The 23983-nt window shown below is 41.0% G+C and overlaps 3 protein-coding genes and 1 pseudogene across 3 annotated transcripts; all 4 read left to right on the top strand.

Annotated features, from left to right (window-relative positions):
* Nucleotides 1–144: 144 nt before the first annotated feature.
* Nucleotides 145–4737, top strand: LOC143323380 (extracellular calcium-sensing receptor-like). The gene is made up of 8 exons (XM_076735207.1): nucleotides 145–188; nucleotides 579–873; nucleotides 975–1264; nucleotides 1619–1914; nucleotides 2578–2777; nucleotides 2886–3107; nucleotides 3596–3719; nucleotides 3824–4737. The coding sequence occupies exons 1-8, from the start codon at nucleotides 160–162 to the stop codon at nucleotides 4735–4737; spliced, it is 2370 nt and encodes a 789-aa protein (XP_076591322.1). The 5' UTR covers nucleotides 145–159.
* A 1621-nt stretch (nucleotides 4738–6358) lies between these two features.
* LOC143323496 (extracellular calcium-sensing receptor-like) lies at nucleotides 6359–11376 on the top strand. The gene is made up of 8 exons (XM_076735367.1): nucleotides 6359–6456; nucleotides 6880–7174; nucleotides 7276–7565; nucleotides 7876–8171; nucleotides 8466–8671; nucleotides 8801–9022; nucleotides 10277–10400; nucleotides 10472–11376. Exons 1-8 carry the CDS (start codon nucleotides 6428–6430, stop codon nucleotides 11374–11376), a joined length of 2367 nt encoding a protein of 788 aa, XP_076591482.1. The 5' UTR covers nucleotides 6359–6427.
* Nucleotides 11377–12565: 1189 nt separating this feature from the next.
* On the top strand, nucleotides 12566–17280 carry LOC143323381 (extracellular calcium-sensing receptor-like). Its single transcript, XM_076735208.1, has 8 exons — nucleotides 12566–12687; nucleotides 13079–13373; nucleotides 13476–13765; nucleotides 14073–14368; nucleotides 14970–15175; nucleotides 15303–15524; nucleotides 16177–16300; nucleotides 16376–17280. The coding sequence occupies exons 1-8, from the start codon at nucleotides 12581–12583 to the stop codon at nucleotides 17278–17280; spliced, it is 2445 nt and encodes an 814-aa protein (XP_076591323.1). The 5' UTR covers nucleotides 12566–12580.
* Nucleotides 17281–18426: 1146 nt separating this feature from the next.
* On the top strand, nucleotides 18427–23159 carry LOC143323382 (extracellular calcium-sensing receptor-like; annotated as a pseudogene).
* Nucleotides 23160–23983: the final 824 nt, after the last annotated feature.

Genomic DNA, 23983 nt, shown 5'->3' on the forward strand with positions numbered 1-23983 from the left:
CTTACAGAGGATAGGACTGGTGCTGATGCCTCATCTGTGAAATGCAAGCTCCAGGGTTCCACTCGTCTACCTGCATTCTCAATGGATGGTGATTATGTTATTGGGGGTGTTTTCGCCATACACAAATACAAGAACACAGAGAAGCATAACTACACCAGCATGCCTGAACTACAAAGATGCACAGGGAGGTTAGTAAGAGGAGAAATGGGGGATAAGAATGTTACACTGTGTAGGGATAGAAATATTTACATCATGTCCTTACACTCATGTTGCATATTTTTGTGTAGTATTGAAAACTTACCAAATCAGCTACAAACAATTTAAGACTGTGGGTTTATTTAACTATTGTTAGTCTGTGCTGTCAAATTCCTGTCAGTTTTGGACTGTCATCTAATACTGTGTTTTTGAATTTTGGTGGTCAGTTAAATCTGTGGTCTACATTTGGTTCACAGAAACAGTGCAGCTATCATTTATTGTCCAGGAATGTAGTTCTGATTCATGTGTTTTTTGTGTTAAAAGTGTGATTTGTCCTCATTACATGTAAATTTGACCAGTTGAATGTGAATGTCTCTGTGTAGCATTGACGACCGTCAACTACGCTTCTCACAAGCAATGATTTTTGCCATCAAGGAGATTAATAACAGCACGGAACTGCTGTCGGGAATCAAACTTGGTTATCAGATCCATGACTCTTGTGCCTCAGTAATAATGGCCACAAATGCAGCATTCCAGCTTTCAAATGGAGTGGACCCGGTGTTTTATACCGTTGATAACTGCTCTCAATCTGGTGCGGTGATGGCTATCATCGGAGAGTCTGGGTCCACACAATCCATCAGCATGTCGCGCACCCTCGGGTCCTTTAACATTCCTCAAGTAAATATTTTTAATTTCTGGCAATGTATGTGTTTAATGTAGGTCACAACTGATCTTTTTTTTCCCTCTGACTCAACATTTACGCTGCTGTTTTTCTTTAGGTGAGCCACTTTGCCACTTGTGCATGCCTGTCTGATAAGCAGCAGTACCCAAGCTTCTTCAGAACAATCCCCAGTGATCAGTTCCAGGCTGACGCGCTGGCCAAGCTGGTGAAACAATTTGGCTGGACTTGGATAGGTGCCATCCGGTCTGATTCAGACTATGGCAATAATGGCATGGCATCTTTCCTGGAAGCAGCGCAGAAGGAGGGGATCTGTGTGGAGTACTCCGAATCTTTCTATCGGACCCACCCACGGAGCAGGATCCAGAGAGTAGCTGATGTTATCCGCAGGTTTCTACATCACTGATTGTGCTTCTCTGTGCTGACACTGACCTTCTGCACACAAAACCACAAAAACTAATTAGTCAAATATGAGATGATGAAGATTATTTTATTGTCTTAGTGGTGAATTGGAAAAGTGTCTTCTAACCATTTTAATTTCTCTCATATTTGTTACTGGTACTGTTAGTCACTAATGTATAATATTTGTCAATTGGACCAATTCTCATTTAATGTACCAAAAATAGTATGTTAATGTTAATTTGCTCAATTATGTTAATTTGTGTCAACTGTCTGATACTCCTTTAAAAATTTTATTTTTATATTTAGACTGGTATAATATAATGCATTTTAATGTCTCTCCAGGTCAACAGCTACGGTTATTGTGGCATTTGCAGCCTCTGGAGACCTGAGGATCCTGCTGGAGGAGCTGTCACTTGAACCCTCTCCACCTCGTCAGTGGATTGGCAGTGAATCTTGGGTCACCAACCGAGACATGCTGAGGTTCAGTTTTTGTGCTGGAGCCATCGGATTTGGCATTGAGCAATCTGTCATCCCAGGTCTGAGAGACTTCTTGCTGGATCTCTCTCCCTCTGAAGTGTCTGCCTCTCCAGTGCTGACTGAGTTCTGGGAGGACTCATTCAACTGCAGACTGGAAAAAAGTGAGAAAGTTAATGTGATTTTTGGGTCCTTGTGGTTTTGATATTTTGTACAAAAAGTCTACATTTGCTTGAAGATCAAACCTGAGATTTTTATGGAAAGGGAAATCTTTTGAGATTACACAAAGAGATGAGGTGGATATATCCAGGTGAATCTCTTTGAATAATCTCATTCGAGGATTTCAAGTTTTGGCCCTCTGCTGTCTCGGAGAAGATTTCATGTGAACTTGTCTCACAATACCAACACTGAAGTCCTGAACACAATCACACAGCATATGCACAACCTCCATGCCACAAAGCTAAATAAATAGTAAAAATTGTATTTAATAGAATATCAGTGACACTAAACACTCTAAAATAGGTCAAGCAAGTTGGTGATTCATGGACATTTTCGTCCCCTTAAAAATGGGAGTAGTTATTTGATGAGGGATTTATTTTAACATGTGTTGCAACACAAAGGTAAAGAAAAACAGTGATCAGCACAAACCAAAACAACAGCTGTTTGATCAAGGCACGTCCTCAACACAGTAATATACAATATAATGTAAAACAAACATGCTTTCTGACTGAATTTGAACAACATACATCAGTTTCTGCAAGACATATTTGCATGTAATGTCATTGTCAAGGTTAAAGGCACCTTCCTCTGTTTCTGTGTGTTTTTAGGTGCAGCCACAGATGAGAGTTTGTGTGATGGAAATGAAGACATTCAGACCCTTCAGAGCCCGTACACTGACACATCCCAGCTCCGAATCACTAACATGGTCTACAAGGCTGTTTATGCAATAGCACATGCCATTCATAATGCTGTGTGTCAGGAAACAAATTCTACAACTCAATGTGACAAATTCACCAGGTCCAAACAGGTCAATGAAAATGTGAACACCCCATTGCACCTTTATTATATGCAATATTCATTGATTTCATGTTTTTCTTTTTCTCTCTCAATCTCTTACTTTACTTCATGCTCACAGGTTCTTGCTCAGCTGAAGAAAGTCAATTTTTCCCAAAATGGTTATGATGTGTCATTTGATACCAACGGCGATCCTGTGGCCAAATATGAGCTGGTTAACTGGCAAAAAACTGAGAGTGGCAGCATTGAATTGGTGACAGTCGGGCATTATGACGCATCACTGCCGGTGGGTCAGGAGTTCCATATCAACAGGAACCTGACCTGGGTGGAGGGTGGCACAGAAGTAAGAAAATCAAAGCAAATATTTAACATATTCCAATTCCAAATTTAATGATTTTAAAGGGTGGGAATATGTGTTTTTGGTCCCTGTTCCTCCCATTCATAGTGACTGTGAAGAGATCCACCGGTAATACAATTAAAATATTGGGGCTTGTGGAACAAATTCACAGTCCTCATTCCATGCAATAATGGTGCCCAGTTAATGTACTGTACGTTTTGAGGAAAACCTCAATTTAGCTTCAGCTGATGGTCAGAAAGCATCTGCTCACAAATTTGTCCCCCCAGCAGCAACATTGAAATGACTTTCACAAGCGAACAGGAATGATTACAATGACAAAAAAGACTTTCAGTCCACGTAGTAGCATGCGAGTAGTGATTTACAACAGACTTGAAATGTATGATGTAAATGTATGAATGTGAACCTGTTCGTTCTTCACAAGAGCTGCAGAGCACATCTGAATATGTGTGAGTTTGTTTTTATCTGTGTTCCAGGTGCCTGTGTCAGTGTGCAGTGACAGCTGTCCTCCAGGAACTCGTAAAGTGCTGCAGAAAGGAAAACCCATCTGCTGCTATGATTGTGTACCATGTCCTGAGGGAGAGATTAGCAATGCTACAGGTATTTTTTTTATTTATTTACTTTACAAAAAAGTGTAATTCATATCTAAAATGTCAAATATATGATGACTAAAGTCCCTTTTTGTTGTTTTGTGTGTTTTCCAGATTCCCCTGATTGTTTCCCTTGCCCCAGGGAGTTCTGGCCTAATGCAGAGAGAGACACTTGTTTCCCAAAACCTGTGGAGTTTCTGTCCTTTGACGAGGTCCTAGGAATCATCCTGGCTGCCTTCTCCGTTGGTGGTGCCTGTCTTGCCATTATAACAGCAGCTGTGTTCTTTCGTCACAGGTCATCCCCGATTGTTAGAGCCAACAACTCAGAGCTGAGCTTCCTGCTGCTCTTCTCCCTGACTCTATGTTTCTTATGTTCATTAACTTTCATTGGAGCTCCCTCTGAGTGGTCCTGCATGCTGCGCCACACAGCGTTTGGGATCACCTTCGTCCTCTGCATCTCTTGTGTTCTAGGAAAAACAGTAGTAGTGTTAATGGCCTTCAAAGCTACACTCCCAGGCAGCAATGTCATGAAATGGTTTGGACCTCCACAGCAAAGGATGACTGTAGGTTCTTTCACATTTATTCAAGTTTTAATATGTATTATTTGGTTGGTTGTTAGTCCCCCTTTTCCAATGAAAAACCTCACCACATACAAGGAGAGAATCATCCTGGAGTGTGCATTAGGCTCAGATATTGGTTTCTGGGCTGTGCTCGGGTACATAGGCCTACTGGCTGTCTTTTGCTTAGCGTTAGCTGTCCTTGCTCGGAAACTACCTGATAATTTTAATGAAGCCAAGCTTATCACCTTCAGCATGCTGATATTCTGTGCAGTGTGGATCACCTTTATCCCAGCGTATGTCAGCTCTCCTGGGAAATTCACTGTGGCTGTGGAGATATTTGCCATTCTGGCCTCCAGTTTTGGACTAACATTCTGTGTATTTGCTCCAAAGTGTTTCATCATATTGTTTCAGCCAGAGAAAAACACCAAGAAACATTTAATGAACAAAAATCAATCTTCAAACATCTGAGGTTTGGAAATCATTAAGATGGCAACATGCGGTGTAGAGTTTAATTACTGAATGTCCTCTTTCATATTAGTTTTCACCATTTTTTTTTCATTTATGTAGAATAAATATAAAGTCAAAATTAGTTATTGTAATACTAACGGTTAAATTGGGTGTGAAAACCTAATGCGAATCTTGAATTTCATCGACAGTGATGTGTACATGCACAAAAAATTCAGTTTTTTCCATTTAATCTGAAAAAGACAAGACAGGAATTCACCTGAGACACACCTGAGGTCTAAGGTCAAGACAGATGTATGGAGCAGGTTTGGAGAGTGACCAGGAGTTACAGAGGTTACAACCAGCAGCACAGGAACTGATGGCTGCTGCAGCTCTGCCTCAGTGGGTTGCTTCAACACATGAAAGGGACACAGCGTCAGCTGGGGAACAAGTACCTGCTGCAGCTCAGGAACAAGGAACTGCTGTAACACTGAGAACTGCAGCTCAGCAGGAAATGATGTTCACTAGGGTGCTTACTTGGAATCAGGAACAGGTATCGGCCAGACAGGTGATTAACAACAAGGAACAGATGTTGACCAGGCTGCTGAAAGTGATGTTAGCAGGACAAATCTACCAAGTAAAAGCATGCCTAAGAGGCGTAGAAACATGCTCCACTAATGCCTGTATTTATCTTATCTTTCCCATCAAATTTCATAATCAGCCGCTCCTACCAATTGTTTCTCTTGCCAGGAGCTTCTCTCAAAATGACAACTGTGGAAGAATGTATAAAAATTATTAATTGAATAAGAAGAATAAAATAAATATTTTAAAGCAAGTGGTTGGCGAGTGGTGATTTTCAGGTTCACTGTAGAATAATACCGCTGTCAGGGGTATGTGGGACAGCCCAGGGGGGGACACTGGAAGATTTCTATTACTTTCAAACCCCAATGTTGGCAGGTTGGCAGTGTCTCCTCAGTTGTTCCATGGGCTTGCTCCTGGGGCTCAGGGAATGTAGGATCAGGACCGGTTGGTTGACTAGGGTGCTTCGGGTGTTAAATAACATAAAGACATAAAGATTAACATGAAAACCTTGTCCTTAAACTGCAATGAAATAAGGTGTGTGTTTGTTATGCTTAACTGTAATATGAGCTAAAAGAGGCAAAAAAGGCGTAGGGAAAAATGAGGAAGATATCTGTTGTTGACAATGATAAATTTACAAGAGAAGAAAAGAGACAGGGACATTAATAGACATTATATTGTACATGCAGCCCATAGAAAAAAGAAATGAGATGGGAGTTCATCAAAGAACACATTGCATCCTCTCTGATGTGCAGTAAGATGACGTACAGTAAGAGGAGGGAAGCCTTTATCTGAAAATCGATATAAACCAGTGAAAACACATACTGTATGCCCACATGCAGATACTTGAGGGATGGAGATCTCATCTTTCTTTATTGGCCTGATCTTGTCTCTGAGTTTGTGTGAACTGAACTCATCTCTTGCCCTGAATAGTTCTGTGGATGGTCTGATAAAAAGGGCTGGTCTCACAGAGGACAGGACTGGTGCTGGGGTCATTCCTGAGGCCTCATCTGTGAAATGTAAGCTCCAGGGTACCACTCGTCTACCTGCATTCTTGATGGATGGTGATTACGTAATTGGGGGTGTTTTCTCCATACACTACTACAAACACACAGAGAAGCATAACTACACCACCATGCCTGAGCTGCAGAGGTGCACAGGGAGGTTAGTAAGAGAGAAATGTTGCGAATTTGAGGATGTAACACTGCGTTAGGATAGAAATGTTTTTACTTTATTTATTCAAAAAAAAAAAAAAAAAAAAAATCAATGAATAAAAAATGGTGGCGTGTGCATTTGTGATCTTTATGTTTCTTAACTGAAAATGATAAAAAAAAAAAAAAAAAAAAAAAAAGCAAGGCTTAAGATTGAGTCAATTATTGTTCCATGCCTTAAAATTGCTGTGAATTTTGGACTGATATCTCGTTCTCAGGCAAGTATCTGTGATGGATATTTGATGCACAGATGCAGTGCATTTATCATTTTGTATCCATAACTGTAAACCGTCGTTCTCCTGATTTCTGTTTTCCGTAAAATTGTGAATTGTGCTCATATGTAAATTTAAAAAGTGATTTTAGTGTCTGTGTGCAGCATTGACTCCCGTGAACTGCGCTTCTCACGCGCAATGATTTTTGCCATTGACGAGATTAATAACAGCACGGAGCTGCTGCCGGGCATCAAACTCGGTTATCAGATCCATGACTCGTGCACCTCGGTTCCTGTGGCGGTGCATGTCGCATTCCAGCTTTCAAATGGCCTCGACCCCGTGTTTGACACCGGTGATAACTGCTCACGATCTGGTATGGTGATGGCTATCGTCGGGGAGTCCGGGTCCACGCCATCCATCAGCATGTCGCGCATCCTCGGGTCCTTTGACATTCCTCAAGTAAATGTTTTGATATTTTGACAATCTATGTGTCTGTCATTGTGCAGTGATATTGCTTTTGTCTCTCTGACTCAAGATTTACACTGCTGTATTTTCTTTAGGTGAGCCACTTTGCCACTTGTGCATGTCTGTCCGATAAGAAGCAGTATCCCAGTTTCTTCAGAACAATCCCCAGTGACCAGTTCCAGGCTGACGCGCTCGCTAAACTGGTGAAACACTTTGGCTGGACTTGGATAGGTGCCATCCGGTCTGATTCGGACTATGGCAATAATGGCATGGCATCTTTCTTGGATGCAGCGCAGAAGGAGGGGATCTGTGTGGAGTACTCCGAATCTTTCTATCGGACCCACCCACGGAGCAAGATCAAGAGAGTAGCTGATGTTATCCGCAGGTTTGTATATCACCGATTGTGTTTTTGTCCTTTGTACTGACACTGACCTTCTGCACACAAAACCACAAAAACTGTTTAGTCAAGCATTTGATGAAAGATTATTTTATTATCTTAGTAGAAAGATAGAGATGTACCTTTATCGTCTTGTTTGTTATGTTTATTATTGATATTGTTGTAAAAATATGGTGAACAATTCTCAAACTTCACCACACCAAAATAAAATAAAAGAAAACCCAAGTACCCCATATCTTTCCATCAGGATATTGATACGTGTATTCATACAATATAGTGCACTGTAATGTTTCTGCAGGTCCACAGCCACGGTCATTGTGGCATTTGCAGCCTCTACAGAACTGAGGATCCTGCTGGAGGAGCTGTCACTTGAACCCTCTCCACCTCGCCAGTGGATAGGCAGTGAGACCTGGGTCACCAACCGAGACATGTTGAGGTTCACCTTCTGTGCTGGAGCCATCGGATTTGGCATTCAGCAATCTGTCATCCCAGGTCTGAGAGACTTCTTGCTGGATCTCTCTCCCTCTGAAGTGTCTGCCTCTCCAGTGCTGACTGAGTTCTGGGAGGATTCATTCAACTGCAGACTGGAAAAAAGTGAGAACGTTGATGTGATTTTTTAACATATTTGATATCCACAGTTGGGTTCTTGTGGCTGTTTTGTTTTGTTGATTATCTGTCCGAGGGGAGTCTCCTGTGTTAGAAACACATGAGCTGCATTAGGTTCAAACCCTAGATTTCTATTGAGAGGGAAATGTATTCATATTGAACAAAGACATGAGGTGGACACAAGGTGCACCTCTGTGAATAATCTCACTTGAAGGTTTCAGGCCTTTGTGGCAGGCAGTTTCAGACTTTTCAGACACCTTTCTCAGTCTCTGTGTGTTTTAGGCGCAGCCACAGATGAGAGTTTGTGTGATGGAACTGAAGACATTCAAACTCTCCAGAGCCCATACACCGACACATCCCAGCTCCGAATCACTAACATGGTGTACAAAGCTGTTTATGCAATAGCACATGCCATTCATAATGTTGTGTGTCAGGAACGAAATTCTACAGCTCAGTGTGACAGATTCACCAGGATAGAGTCCAAAGAGGTCAGTAAGAGTAAATATGTGAACTCCCCAAAGCCCATTTTTCACCATAATGTACATTTTATTGAATGAAATATTAATTTATGTTTTCCTTTCTCTCATACACTGTTTTACTCAAATTCATCCTCGCAGGTTCTTACTCAGCTGAAGGAAGTGAATTTTTCCCAGAATGGTTATGATGTGTCATTCGATACCAACGGCGATCCTGTGGCCAAATATGAGCTGGTTAACTGGCAAAAAACAGAGAGTGGCAACATTGAGTTGGTGACAGTGGGGCTCTACGATGCGTCACTGCCGGAGGGCCAGGAGTTCCGTATCAACAGGAACCTCACCTGGATGGAGGGTGGCACAGAAGTAAGGGGCCCAAAACCAATAATTTAACATTTTCTAATTTTAAATTTGGTGACCTCAAAAGGTAGGATATGTCACAGTTGTGTATGTAAGGGTGCACGAAAACAAGGGGTTGGACCCTGAAGGCAGTACACCAAAGAGGAAGGTATAAGCAACAAAAGCAAGTGAACAATAGTAAAATAGCAGAAAAGGAAGGAAATAAAAACAGAGGGAGCAGGCTGAGTCAAATCTAAGAACAAAGATAACATACAAAACTTAATTACAACCCCAAATGTAAAAAAGTTGGGACACTGTGTAAAACATAAATAAAACAGAATGTGCTAATTTGCTAATTGTTTTTTGACATGTACTCCATTGAAAACTGTGTAAAGACAATATATTTGATGTGTTACAGCATCAGCTTCATTGATTTTTGTGATACTTTTCCTGAATTTGATGCCAGCAAAACATTTTAAACAGGTTGGGACAGGAGTAACAAAAGACTGGGAAAGCTCCAAAAACACCTCTTTGGAACATTCCACAGGTAAACAGGTTCATTGGTAGCAGGTGATAGTATCATGAGTGGGTATGACAGGGGCATCCTGCAAAGGCTCAGTTGTTCACAAGCAAGGATGGAGTAAGGTTCACCACTTTGTGAACACATGATTGGATAAAGAATATTACTAAACAGAGACACCTTGTTTAAACATTGTTGGTAAACACTGTTTGTAAATGATTGCATTCTGTCTTATTTACTTTATGTTGGACAAAATTCACAGTCCTCATTCTGTGCAAAAATGGTTTCTAAAATTCAGATGTAGCAAGTCAGCAGTGTGAGCTATACAAATCAAGTGGATATATTCCAAAGTTAAAGTATCTTTGGTAAGATAAATTGCTCTCTTCTTGATCTCAGGCAGATACGCACAGAAATATGTAATTCAACTGTACTAAAGAGGCCATAACTCTGGAGGATAACCACTTGGTTTGTCAAACTGTGACTGCTGAAGACTTATTTCAGCTTCAGCCAACTTTAGAACACATTTTTTCACAAACCAAGTGTTTTTTCGCCCAGCATTTTTATGGAAATGGGTTGAGGAAGGGATCCCTTCATAGGCAGCATAAACAGGAATGGTTACACTGACCAATAACACTTTCAATACACATATTGGCATGTAAGTATTGTTTTGAGACAGACTTGGGAAATGTGAACTTCTTGTTTAATGCTAAGAGCTGCATAGCACACCTGAATATGTGTGTTTCTTTGCATCTGTGTTCCAGGTTCCTGTGTCAGTGTGCAGTGACAGCTGTCCTCCAGGAACTCGTAAAGTGCTGCAGAAAGGAAAACCCATCTGCTGTTATGATTGTGTACCATGTCCTGAGGGAGAGATTAGCAATACTACAGGTAGTTTTTAGTCTTTGAAATGCATATCTACATCATCAAATCTATGACTGCTAAAATGCTTTTTTTTCCAGATTCCCCTGATTGTTTTCCTTGCCCCAAGGAGTTCTGGCCTAATACAGAGAGAGACACTTGTTTCCCAAAGCCTGTGGAGTTTCTGTCCTTTGACGAGGTCCTAGGAATCATCCTGGCTGCATTCTCCGTTGGTGGTGCCTGTCTTGCCATTATGACAGCAGCTGTGTTCTTTCGTCACAGGTCATCCCCGATTGTAAGAGCCAACAACTCAGAGCTGAGCTTCATGCTGCTCTTCTCCCTGACTCTATGTTTCTTATGTTCATTGACTTTCATTGGAGCACCCTCTGAGTGGTCCTGCATGCTGCGCCACACAGCGTTTGGGATCACCTTCGTCCTCTGCATCTCTTGTGTTCTAGGAAAAACAATAGTAGTGTTAATGGCCTTCAAAGCTACACTCCCAGGCAGTAATGTCATGAAATGGTTTGGTCCACTTCAGCAAAGGATGACTGTTGTGTCTTTCACATTTATTCAAGTTTTAATATGTATTATTTGGTTGGTTGTTAGTCCCCCTTTTCCAATGAAAAACCTCACCACATACAAGGAAAAAATCATCCTGGAGTGTGCATTAGGCTCAGATATTGGTTTCTGGGCTGTGCTCGGGTACATAGGCCTACTGGCTGTCTTTTGTTTTTTGTTAGCTGTCCTTGCTCGGAAACTACCTGATAATTTTAATGAAGCCAAGCTTATCACCTTCAGCATGCTGATATTCTGTGCAGTGTGGATCACCTTTATCCCAGCGTATGTCAGCTCTCCTGGGAAATTTACTGTGGCTGTGGAGATATTTGCCATTCTGGCCTCCAGTTCTGGACTGATGTTCTGTATATTTGCTCCAAAGTGTTTCATCATATTGTTTCAGCCAGAGAAGAACACCAAGAAACATTTAATGAACAAAAATCAATCATAAAGAATCTGAGGTTTGGAAATAGTTAAGCTATGACATAACGTAGAGACCTTATGCTGTGTATATTGCACAGTCTTCACCATTAATTTAAATATTTATGCATACAAGTTTTTTCTTGTTACATGTGTTTACAAATTTCAATATAATTCTTAAATGTCGTTGCAATATGTATGTCTTGTACAAATTTGCTGTGACATTGCAAATAAACTGGGTGTGAACACTGCTTGGAATCTGGAACTTCATCCACAGTGGGACTCTGATAACGGAGTTTAAACAGAGGCAGGGATGTAGATTTGCAAACTTTGTATCGCAGTTTCGGTGAGGGCACAAATACATTTGGAGGTTTGTGTGTGTGGCATGCATACTGCACATTGTTTCTATGGTAGTATGCAGAATGAAACTGCTAAAAAGAATGTATTTTGCAGTATGATAGAACAGGCTTAGCTGGTTACCAATTTTGGAAAGGAGAGGTAAACAATAATATAGCCAATGGCAAACCACCACTACTGTGAAGTATCCCCTTGTGATCTAAAACCCCCCCAGAAATTCTCAATGTGGATTTTGGTTGGTACAAAAAGTATTGTGATTTATTGTGGAAGGGTGAAACCACATAAACAGCCCACTAAAGGTATGCATTTCTTGGTCTTAACTAAGAGCTGTCACAGGCAAAAAAAAAAAAAAAAAAAAAAGGTTTTGGACCAAAAAAGAGAAGATATTGGATGTGAACAATTCTAAACTTACAGGAAGGGAAAAGAGAGGTATATTTTACATGCAGAGTTGACATGTCAGGAGCAAAGACTACTGACAGAGCACAGTATGTGAAAGTGAGCAAAGAAAAAAAGGCGTACGGGTTGCATTTGGACAGGAGTTCATCCGGACAACGAGGTAAAAACGTTCTCTCTCTCTGATGTGCAGTAAGATGACGTACGGTAGAAGGAGGGAAGGCTTTGTCTGAAAATCTATATAAACCAGTGAAAGCACACATACAGTATTCCCACATGCAAATACTTGAGGGATGGAGATCTCAGCTTTCTTTATTGGCCTGATCTTGTCTCTGTGTTCAGGTGAGCTGAACTCAGTTCTTGCCTTGAATGGCTCTGGGGGTGGTCTGAAACAAAGGGCTGTGCTTACAGAGGATAGGACTGGTGCTGATGCCTCATCTGTGAAATGCAAGCTCCAGGGTTCCACTCGTCTACCTGCATTCTTCATGGATGGTGATTATGTTATTGGGGGTGTTTTCGCCATACACGAATACAAGAACACAGAGAAGCATAACTACACCAGCATGCCTGAGCTACAAAGATGCACAGGGAGGTTAGTAAGAGGGAGAAATGGGGGATAAGAATGTTACACTGTGTAGGGATAGAAATATTTACATAATGTCCTTACATTCATGTTGCATATTTTTGTGTAGTATTGAAAACTTACCAAATCAGCTACAAACAATTTAAGACTGTGGGTTTATTTAACTATTGTTAGTCTGTGCTGTCAAATTCCTGTCAGTTTTGGACTGTCATCTAATACTGTGTTTTTGAATTTTGGTGGTCAGTTAAATCTGTGGTCTACATTTGGTTCACAGAAACAGTGCAGCTATCATTTATTGTCCAGGAATGTAGTTCTGATTCATGTGTTTTTTGTGTTAAAAGTGTGATTTGTCCTCATTACATGTAAATTTGACCAGTTGAATGTGAATGTCTCTGTGTAGCATTGACCACCGTCAACTACGCTTCTCACAAGCAATGATTTTTGCCATCAAGGAGATTAATAACAGCACAGAACTGCTGTCGGGAATCAAACTTGGTTATCAGATCCATGACTCTTGTGCCTCAGTACTAATGGCCGCAAATGCAGCATTCCAGCTTTCGAATGGCTTGGACCCGGTGTTTGACACTGGTGACAACTGCTCACAGTCTGGTATGGTGATGGCTATCGTTGGTGACTCCTCATCCACACGATCGATCAGCATGTCACGTGTCATCGGGTCCTTTAACATTCCTCAAGTAAATATTTTTAATATCTGGCAAGATATGTGTTTAAGATAGGTCACTACTGATGTCTTTTGTCTCTCTGACTCAAGATTTACACTGCTGTATTTTCTTTAGGTGAGCCACTTTGCCACTTGTGCATGCCTGTCTGATAAGAAGCAGTATCCCAGTTTCTTCAGAACAATCCCCAGTGACCAGTTCCAGGCTGATGCGCTGGCCAAGCTGGTGAAACACTTTGGCTGGACTTGGATAGGTGCCATCCGGTCTGATTCGGACTATGGCAATAATGGCATGGCATCTTTCTTGGAAGCAGCCCAGAAGGAGGGGATCTGTGTGGAGTACTCCGAATCTTTCTTTCGGACGCACCCACGGAGCAGGATCCAGAGAGTAGCTGATGTTATCCGCAGGTTTGTACATCACTGATTGTGCTTCTCTGTGCTGACACTGACCTTCTGCACACAAACCACAAAAACAATTCAGTCAAATATGAGATGGAGGATTGTTTTTATATGGTAGTGGTAAACGGGAACTGTATAATTTTTCCTATCAGGTTTATTTCTCTCATGTTTATTAAGCATGTTCGAGAATGTTAAATGGTGTGACCAATACTGTCCATTCAGGACACCAAAACCAAATGTAACTCCCATTTTTCTTTCTTTTAACTATCTTGAAATTTATATTGGTATCATACAATAGACAATCATGTCTCTCCAGGTCAACAGCTACAGTTATTGTGGCGTTTGTAGCCTCTAAAGACATGAGGATCCTGCTGGAGGAGCTGTCACTCGAGCCTTCTCCACCTCGTCAGTGGGTAGCCAGTGAGTCCTGGCTAACTGACCCAGACATGGTGAAGTTCACCTTCTGTGCTGGAACCATCGGATTTGCCATTGAGCAATCTGTCATCCCAGGTCTGAGAGACTTCTTGCTGGATCTCTCTCCCTCTGAAGTGGCTGCCTCTCCAGTGCTGACTGAGTTCTGGGAGGATTCATTCAACTGCAGACTGGAAAAAAGTGAGAACGTTGATGTGATTTTTTAACATAGTTGACATTCACAGTTGGGTCCTTGTGGCTGTGTTGTTTTGTCGATTGTCTCTCTGAATGGAGCTTCCTCTGTTTAAAACTCATCAGCTGCATTAAGATCACGCCCCAGATTTCTATTGAGAGGGAAATGTATTGATATTGAAAAAAAAAACATGAGGTGGACACAAGGTGCACCTGTTGAAGTTTCAGTCCTCTGCTGTCTTTTTGTATGAACTTTGTATGTAACTTTGAACTGCAGCAGTTGCAACACTGAAACCTTAATACAGGCACCCAGTATATAGTTGGTCTCCAGGCCACCAAGCTAAAGAAAGATAAAAAATTGTACTTAATGGTATGTATCAATTACAATAGATGTGTGGGTCAAATTAGGTTCCTGTGTTCGAAACTCATCAGCTGCATTAAGATCAAACCCTAGATTTCTATTGAGAGGGAAATGTATTCATATTGAACAAAGACATGAGGTGGACACAAGGTGCATCTCAGTGAATAATCTCACTTGAAGATTTCAGGCTATTGTGGCAGGTAGTTTCAAACTTTTCAAACACCTTCACCTGTCTCTGTGTGTTTTTAGGTGCAGCCACAGATGACAGTTTGTGTGATAGAAATGAAGACATTCAAACTCTCCAGAGCCCATACACTGACACATCCCAGCTCCGAATCACTAACATGATCTACAAGGCTGTTTATGCAATAGCACATGCCATTCATAATGCTGTGTGTCAGGGAAGAAATTCGACAGCTCAGTGTGACAAATTCACCAGGATAGAGTCCAAACAGGTCAGTCAGAGTGAATAAGTGAACACTGCAATATTATAACGTATATTTTTTGGTGTCAAGCATTCAGCTTATTTTATGTGTTTTTAGATCTTTAAACTCACTGTTTTATTTGACCTCATCCTTACAGGTTCTTACTCAGCTGAAGAAAGTCAATTTTTCCCAAAATGGTTATGATGTGTCATTCGATGCCAACGGCGATCCTGTGGCCAAATATGAGCTGGTTAACTGGCAAAAAACTGAGAGTGGCAGCATTGAATTGGTGACAGTCGGGCATTACGACGCATCACTGCCGGTGGGCCAGGAGTTCCGTATCAACAGGAACCTGACCTGGATTGAGGGTGGCACAGAAGTAAGGGGCCCAAAACCAATAATTTAGCATATTCCAATTTTAAATTTGGTGATCTCAAAAGGTCCAGTGTGTGTTTTATGTTCCTTATCACCCCTGGCAATTGTGGCTGTGAAGAGATCAGTCAATTCCAGTGCAAAACATGAGGGACAAAATTCATCATGCTCATTTTGGAAAAAATGTCCAAAATTTAGATATGAGACTTTAACAGTGTGAGTTTCACAAATCAATTAGGTATCTTTTGAAAGTTTTATTATTTTAAGTCTTAAAATTTGTTCATTTGCTGAGCTGCAGCTGAGGTAACAAAAAGATGGAGTTTGGAGTACAAAAACTGTAACTCTGGGAGATAACCACTTGATTTGTCAAACTCTGCTAAATCCTCATTTTAACTTCAGCTGAACTCAACAAGTTCTCTGGATTTTGAACCCCCCACCCCCCATCATTAAATTGAAATGGCTTTAGGACTGCACTTCTTGATAGCAACTGTGAACAAAAGGAATGGTTATTGTCCAGTAATACTTTCAATGCACATGCTTCCATGTGAGTACTGTTTACGTCAGACTTCAAAAAAAAAAAAAAAAAAGTAAACTCATCCTTTAACCCTCATAACTTCATAGCACACCTGAATATGTGTCTGGCTGTGTCTGTCTTCCAGGTGCCTGTGTCAGTGTGCAGTGACAGCTGTCCTCCAGGAACTCGTAAAGTGCTGCAGAAAGGAAAACCCATCTGCTGTTATGATTGTGTACCATGTCCTGAGGGAGAGATTAGCAATGCTACAGGTATTTCTTTTGTATTTCACATCTACAGTGTCAAATATGAGTACTAAAAGCCCTGTTTGTATTCATTTTTTCCAGATTCCCCTGATTGTTTTCCTTGCCCCAAGGAGTTCTGGCCTAATGCAGAGAGAGACACTTGTTTCCCAAAGCCTGTGGAGTTTCTGTCCTTTGACGAGGTCCTAGGAATCATCCTGGCTGCATTCTCCGTTGGTGGTGCATGTCTTGCCATTATAACAGCAGCTGTGTTCTTTCATCACAGGTCATCCCCGATTGTTAGAGCCAACAACTCAGAGCTGAGCTTCCTGCTGCTCTTCTCCCTGACTCTATGTTTCTTATGTTCATTGACTTTCATTGGAGCACCCTCTGAGTGGTCCTGCATGCTGCGCCACACAGCGTTTGGGATCACCTTCGTCCTCTGCATCTCTTGTGTTCTAGGAAAAACAATAGTAGTGTTAATGGCTTTCAAAGCTACACTCCCAGCCAGTAATGTCATGAAATGGTTTGGTCCACTACAACAAAGGATGACTGTCGGCTGTTTCACATGTATTCAAGTTTTAATATGTACTATTTGGTTGGTTGTTAGTCCCCCTTTTCCAATGAAAAACCTCACCACATACAAGGAGAGAATCATCCTGGAGTGTGCATTAGGCTCAGATATTGGTTTCTGGGCTGCGCTTGGGTACATAGGCCTACTGGCTGTCTTTTGCTTAGTGTTAGCTGTCCTTGCCCGCAAACTCCCTGATAATTTTAATGAAGCCAAGCTTATCACCTTCAGCATGCTGATATTCTGTGCAGTGTGGATCACCTTTATCCCAGCGTATGTCAGCTCTCCTGGGAAATTTACTGTGGCTGTGGAGATATTTGCCATTCTGGCCTCCAGTTTTGGACTAACATTCTGTATATTTGCTCCAAAGTGTTTCATCATATTGTTTCAGCCAGAGAAGAACACCAAGAAACATTTAATGAACAAAAATCAATCATAAAGCATCTGAGGTTTGGAAATAATGGCAGCAAACGGTATAGATCCCAGCTCTGCACATTCAAAACAGCTTTTACCTAATTGATTTAACTATGTACATGTTCATGTTTTTAACGGTACATAGTTTCAAGATTTTAATAGGTTATAGTCTTAAAAACTTAACTTTTTATTCGTGTGGTAAATAAAATGTGAATTGATAAATAAAATGTCTGGTCCTGAGTTCTGTTTTGACTTTTCATTAAATCATTTCATATATCACAGTGGAACAACAACAACAATAAAAAAGTGTACTACAGAGTATTACACAATCCATTAAAAGTGTGCATTTGTTAAGCTTAACTGTAGTATAAGTTAAAGTGAAAAAGGTGTGAGGTAACAAAGAAAATATTGAGTGTTTGCAATGGTAACTTTACAAGGGGAGAAAAGAGACAGTGACATATAATACCAGGGTAAGAGAAAATCTGCAGTCCTCATTCTGTGCAAAAATGGCACCCAAAACTTAGATAATATGACACTTCAGTAGTCTGAGGGACAAGTCACGCTGGATCCTCAGGTTGATCACGAGATCCAGCCCTCTGAACAGCTTTCACAACTGCTGCAGAGGCTTCTGTGTGGGGGAGATGCTCCATTTTTTCGATGAATGGAGTTACAAGGTGTGAATATTGTTACATTTTGATCATGAAAGCCTGTATGGTCTCATCTATAGCGCCACCCCATTGGCTCAGATCCAGTCACAGGCAATGCACTGCCTGTGACCGATCTCTCTCTCTCTCCGATGTGCAGTAGGATGACATAGAGTAGAAGGAGGGAAGGCTTTGTCTGAAAATCTATATAAACCATTGAAAGCACACATACAGTATTCCCACATGCAGAGACTTGAGGGATGGAGATTTCAGCTTTCGTTATTGGCCTGATCTTGTCTCTGAGTTCGGGTGAGCTGAACTCTTCTCTTGCCTTGAATGGTTCTAGGGATGGTCTGAAACAAAGGGCTGTGCTTACAGAGGATAGGACTGGTGCTGGGGTCAGTACTGACGCCTCATCTGTGAAATGCAAGCTCCAGGGTACCACTCGTCTACCTGCATTCTCCATGGATGGTGATTATGTTATTGGGGGTGTTTTCGCCATACACAAATACAAGAACACAGAGAAGCATAACTACACCAGCATGCCTGAGCTACAAAGATGCACAGGGAGGTTAGTAAGAGGGAGAAATGGGGGATAAGAATGTTACACTGTGTAGGTATAGAAATATTTACATCATGTCCTTACATTCATGTTGCATATTTTTGTGTAGTATTGAAAACTTACCAAATCAGCTACAAACAATTTAAGACTGTGGGTTTATTTAACTATTGTTAGTCTGTGCTGTCAAATTCCTGTCAGTTTTGGACTGTCATCTAATACTGTGTTTTTGAATTTTGGTGGTCAGTTAAATCTGTGGTCTACATTTGGTTCACAGAAACAGTGCAGCTATCATTTATTGTCCAGGAATGTAGTTCTGATTTATGTGTTTTTTGTGTTAAAAGTGTGATTTGTCCTCATTACATGTAAATTTGACCAGTTGAATGTGAATATCTCTGTGTAGCATTGACCACCGTCAACTACGCTTCTCACAGGCAATGATTTTTGCCATCAAGGAGATTAATAACAGCACAGAACTGCTGTCGGGAATCAAACTTGGTTATCAGATCCATGACTCTTGTGCCTCAGTACTAATGGCCGCAAATGCAGCATTCCAGCTTTCGAATGGCTTGGACCCGGTGTTTGACACTGGTGATAACTGCTCACAGTCTGGTATGGTGATGGCTATCGTTGGTGACTCCTCATCCACACGATCGATCAGCATGTCACGTGTCATCGGGTCCTTTAACATTCCTCAAGTAAATATTTTTAATATCTGGCAAGATATGTGTTTAAGATAGGTCACTACTGATGTCTTTTGTCTCTCTGACTCAAGATTTACACTGCTGTATTTTCTTTAGGTGAGCCACTTTGCCACTTGTGCATGCCTGTCTGATAAGCAGCAGTATCCCAGTTTCTTCAGAACAATCCCCAGTGACCAGTTCCAGGCTGATGCGCTGGCCAAGCTGGTGAAACACTTTGGCTGGACATGGATAGGTGCCATCCGGTCTGATTCGGACTATGGCAATAATGGCATGGCATCTTTCTTTGACGCAGCGCAGAAGGAGGGGATCTGTGTGGAGTACTCCGAATCTTTCTATCGGACCCACCCACGGAGCAAGATCCAGAGAGTAGCTGATGTTATCCGCAGGTTTGTACATCACTGATTGTGCTTTTGATCTTTGTACTGACACTGACCTTCTGCACACAAAACCACAAAAACAATTCAGTCAAGTATAAGATGGAGGATTGGTTTTTTTTTATGTTAGTGGCAAATTCTAAATGTGTCATTTTTTTTATCAGGTTTGCTTCTCTCACATTTATTATGAATGTTGTTTGAAAATGTTAAATGGTGTGACCAATACTGTCCATTCAGCACACCAAAACCGAATGTAACTCTCATTTTTCTTCAGGTCGACAGCTATAGTTATTGTGGCATTTGTAGCCTCTACAGACATGAGGATCCTGCTGGAGGAGCTGTTGCTCGAGCCTTCTCCACCTCGTCAGTGGATAGGCAGTGAGTCTTGGGTCACCAACCGAGACATGCTGAGGTTCAGTTTCTGTGCTGGAGCCATCGGATTTGGCATTCAGCAATCTGTCATCCCAGGTCTGAGAGACTTCTTGCTGGATCTCTCTCCCTCTGAAGTGGCTGCCTCTCCAGTGCTGACTGAGTTCTGGGAAGAATCATTCAACTGCAGACTGGAAAAAAGTGAGGAAGTTCATCTGAGTTTGTATTGATATTGAACAGTGACATGAGGTGGGCATAAGGTACATCTCTGTAAATAATCTCACTTTATGAATTCAGTTCAAGTTTCAGTCATCTGCTGTCTTTCAGAATGTTTTGTACAAGCTTTGTTTGAAAACTGCAGCAGTTTTACAACACCAACACCGAAACCTGAACACAAGCACCCAATTCATAGTTGGCCACCAAGATAAAGAGAGCTAAAAAAAATTGTACTTAGTGATATCTTTCAGTGACAATAGATGTATAGGTGTAATTAGGTTTATTGCCCTGTAGGTGATTTCAGATTATTTTACCATTTGAAAACACATTAAAACAGGCCAACTGTGGAGGTGGTAAATACAAAAGTTGTGGACATTATCTTTTATACGTGTAACATCTGATGACTAATTCATGTTAAGTTTTTATACATAAGTTCTTTAAAAAAAACAAAAAAAACAGCAACCAACAACAACTTAAACACTAGTTCTTTAAAAGAAAATAGATGAAAGAACTTCTTGAAAACAGTACTTTGAAATGTATTGCAAAGTAAATACGTTTTATAAATAAAGTAGTATATATATATATATATATGTATGAGTTTTTACAAGGCACATTTGACAGGCTAAATACAATTAGAGGGCAGCAAAAATGAATGAAAAACACGTGAGCAAGAATAAAAATGTAATTTCATTACTAAGGCTATAAACACTTTCGTCTGTCTCTGTGTGTGTTTAGGTGCAGCCACAGACGAGAGTGTGTGTGATAGAAATGAAGACCTTCAAACTCTCCAGAGCCCGTACACCGACACATCCCAGCTCCGAATCACTAACATGGTCTACAAGGCTGTTTATGCAATAGCACATGCAATTCATAATGCTGTGTGTCAGGAAACAAATTCGACAACTCAGTGTGACAAATTCACCAGGATAGAGTCCAAACAGGTCTGTCAGAGTGAATAAGTGAACAGTGCAATATTATAACATATATTTTTTGGTATGAGGTATTCAGCTTATTTTATATGTTTTTAGATCTTTAAACTCACTGTCTTATTTGACCTCATCCTCACAGGTTCTTACTCAGCTGAAGAAAGTCAATTTTTCCCAAAATGGTTATGATGTGTCATTCGATGCCAGTGGCGATCCTGTGGCCAAATATGAGCTGGTTAACTGGCAAAAAACTGAGAGTCGGGAATTACGACTCATCACTGCCAGTGGGCCAGGAGTTCCATATCAACAGGAACCTCACCTGGATTGAGGGTGGCACAGAAGTAAGGAGCCAAAAAGCAGTAATTTAATATATGAGATCCCTATTTAAAGATTAAGAGATCTCAAATGGTACAGATATGTGTTTTGTGTTCCTTAACTCCCCTGGCATTAGTGGCCGTGAAGAGATCCATTCTTAATACAATTCCAGTGCAACATGTGTGGGACAACATCCATCATGCTCATTTTGGGAAAAAAATTCCAAAATTCAGATATGAGACTTTAACAGTGTGAGTTTCACAAATCAAATGGGGATTTTTCAAAGTTACACTGTTTTCACTATGAAAATTTGTTCATGTGCTGAGCTGCAGCTGAGGTAACAAAAAGATGGAGTTTGGAGTACAAAAACTGTAACTCTGGGAGATAACCACTTGATTTGTCAAACTCTGACTGCTGAATCCTCATTTTAACTTCAGCTGAACTTAACAAGTTCTCTGGATTTTGTCACTCTCGTCATTAAATACAAATGGTATTAGGACCAGACTTCTTGACAGCTGTTGTGAACAAGAGGAATGAATACAGTGTCCAATGTAATACTTTCAATGCACATATTGGCATGTGGGTCTGTTTATGCCAGACTTTAAACCTCATAACAACTTCAACTTCATAACACACCTGAGTATGTGTTTGTCTGTATCTATGTTCCAGGTGCCTGTGTCAGTGTGCAGTGACAGCTGTCCTCCAGGAACTCGTAAAGTGCTGCAGAAAGGAAAACCCATCTGCTGTTACAATTGTGTACCATGTCCTGAGGGAGAGATTAGCAATGCTACAGGTATTTTTTATTTCATTTTTTTTTTTAATTCATATCTAAAATGTTAAATATATGACTACTGAAGGTCCCTTTTGTTGTTTTGTTTTTCAGATTCCCCTGATTGTTTTCCTTGCCCCAAGGAGTCTTGGCCTAATACAGAGAGAGACACTTGTTTCCCAAAGCCTGTAGAGTTTCTGTCCTTTGACGAGGTCCTAGGAATCATCCTGGCTGCATTCTCCGTTGGTGGTGCCTGTCTTGCCATTATAACAGCAGCTGTGTTCTTTCGTCACAGGTCATCCCCGATTGTTAGAGCCAACAACTCAGAGCTGAGCTTCCTGCTGCTCTTCTCCCTGACTCTATGTTTCTTATGTTCATTGACTTTCATTGGAGCACCCTCTGAGTGGTCCTGCATGCTGCGCCACACAGCGTTTGGGATCACCTTCGTCCTCTGCCTCTCTTGTGTTCTGGGGAAAACAATAGTAGTGTTAATGGCCTTCAAAGCTACACTCCCAGGCAGTAATGTCATGAAATGGTTTGGTCCACTACAGCAAAGGATGTCTGTCGGTTGTTTCACATTTATTCAAGTTTTAATATGTATTATTTGGTTGGTCGTTAGTCCCCCTTTTCCAATGAAAAACCTCACCACATACAAGGAGAGAATCATCCTGGAGTGTGCATTAGGCTCAGATATTGGTTTCTGGGCTGTGCTCGGGTACATAGGCCTACTGGCTGTCTTTTGCTTAGCGTTAGCTGTCCTTGCTCGGAAACTACCTGATAATTTTAATGAAGCCAAGCTTATCACCTTCAGCATGCTGATATTCTGTGCAGTGTGGATCACCTTTATCCCAGCGTATGTCAGCTCTCCTGGGAAATTTACTGTGGCTGTGGAGATATTTGCCATCCTGGCCTCCAGTTTTGGACTAACATTCTGTATATTTGCTCCAAAGTGTTTCATCATATTGCTTCAGCCAGAGAAAAACACCAAGAAACATTTAATGAACAAAAATCAAACAAAGGACATCTGAGGTTTGGAAATAATGGCAGCAAATAGTTTTGATCTTGGCTCTGCACATTCAAAACAGTTTGCACCAGTTGGTTTAAATTTCTTATGTACATGTTTTTAATGGTACATATTTTTAAGATTTTATTTGGTTATAGTCTTATTTAACTTTTTTTTTCATGTGCTAAATAAAATGTGAATTGATAACAAAATACGTCTGGTCCTGAGTTCTATCTTGATTTTTCATGTAATTTCATACATCATAGTGGAACCAAGAATCTTGAGATCTATTTGAGATTGGATTAATCTACCGAACCCAGCCTGTCATGCCACCACCATCCACCCCCATCCCCTATGTGGAAACATTGATGAGACAAACGTTTAAATTTAGCGCAGCTGCAGTTTGAAGAAATGTACAATGCCAACATTTTATTTTGGTATCAGGGCTGAACTCCCTGGATTGAAGTTCATAATGACTGTTTTATTCCTTTGCATTTCACTCTTTGGATCCAGTATTGCTTTCTTTGTGTTGCTCTTTTGTCTCAGCAGGATTATGGGTCAAAACAGTGCCATCAAGAGGCCAAAACTGGAGGTGACAATGTCAAAAACATCCACTGTCTCTGCATTATTATCTGGAGAGTTGACGGGGACAAAGGGTACCTGCAAAAAAAGGTGTACAAATTACACCTGGACAAGACCTCATCAAAGACCACAAAGTAAAGGCGTTCTCTCTCTCTCTGATGTGCAGTGAGGTGACGTACAGGAGAAGGAGTGAAACTTTGGTCTGAAAATCTATATAAACCAGTGAAAACACACACACATAGTATGCCCTTATGCAGCACTTGAGGG

Source organism: Chaetodon auriga, chromosome 7 (assembly GCF_051107435.1).
Source record: "Chaetodon auriga isolate fChaAug3 chromosome 7, fChaAug3.hap1, whole genome shotgun sequence".
NCBI classification, from domain to species: Eukaryota; Metazoa; Chordata; class Actinopteri; order Chaetodontiformes; family Chaetodontidae; genus Chaetodon; species Chaetodon auriga.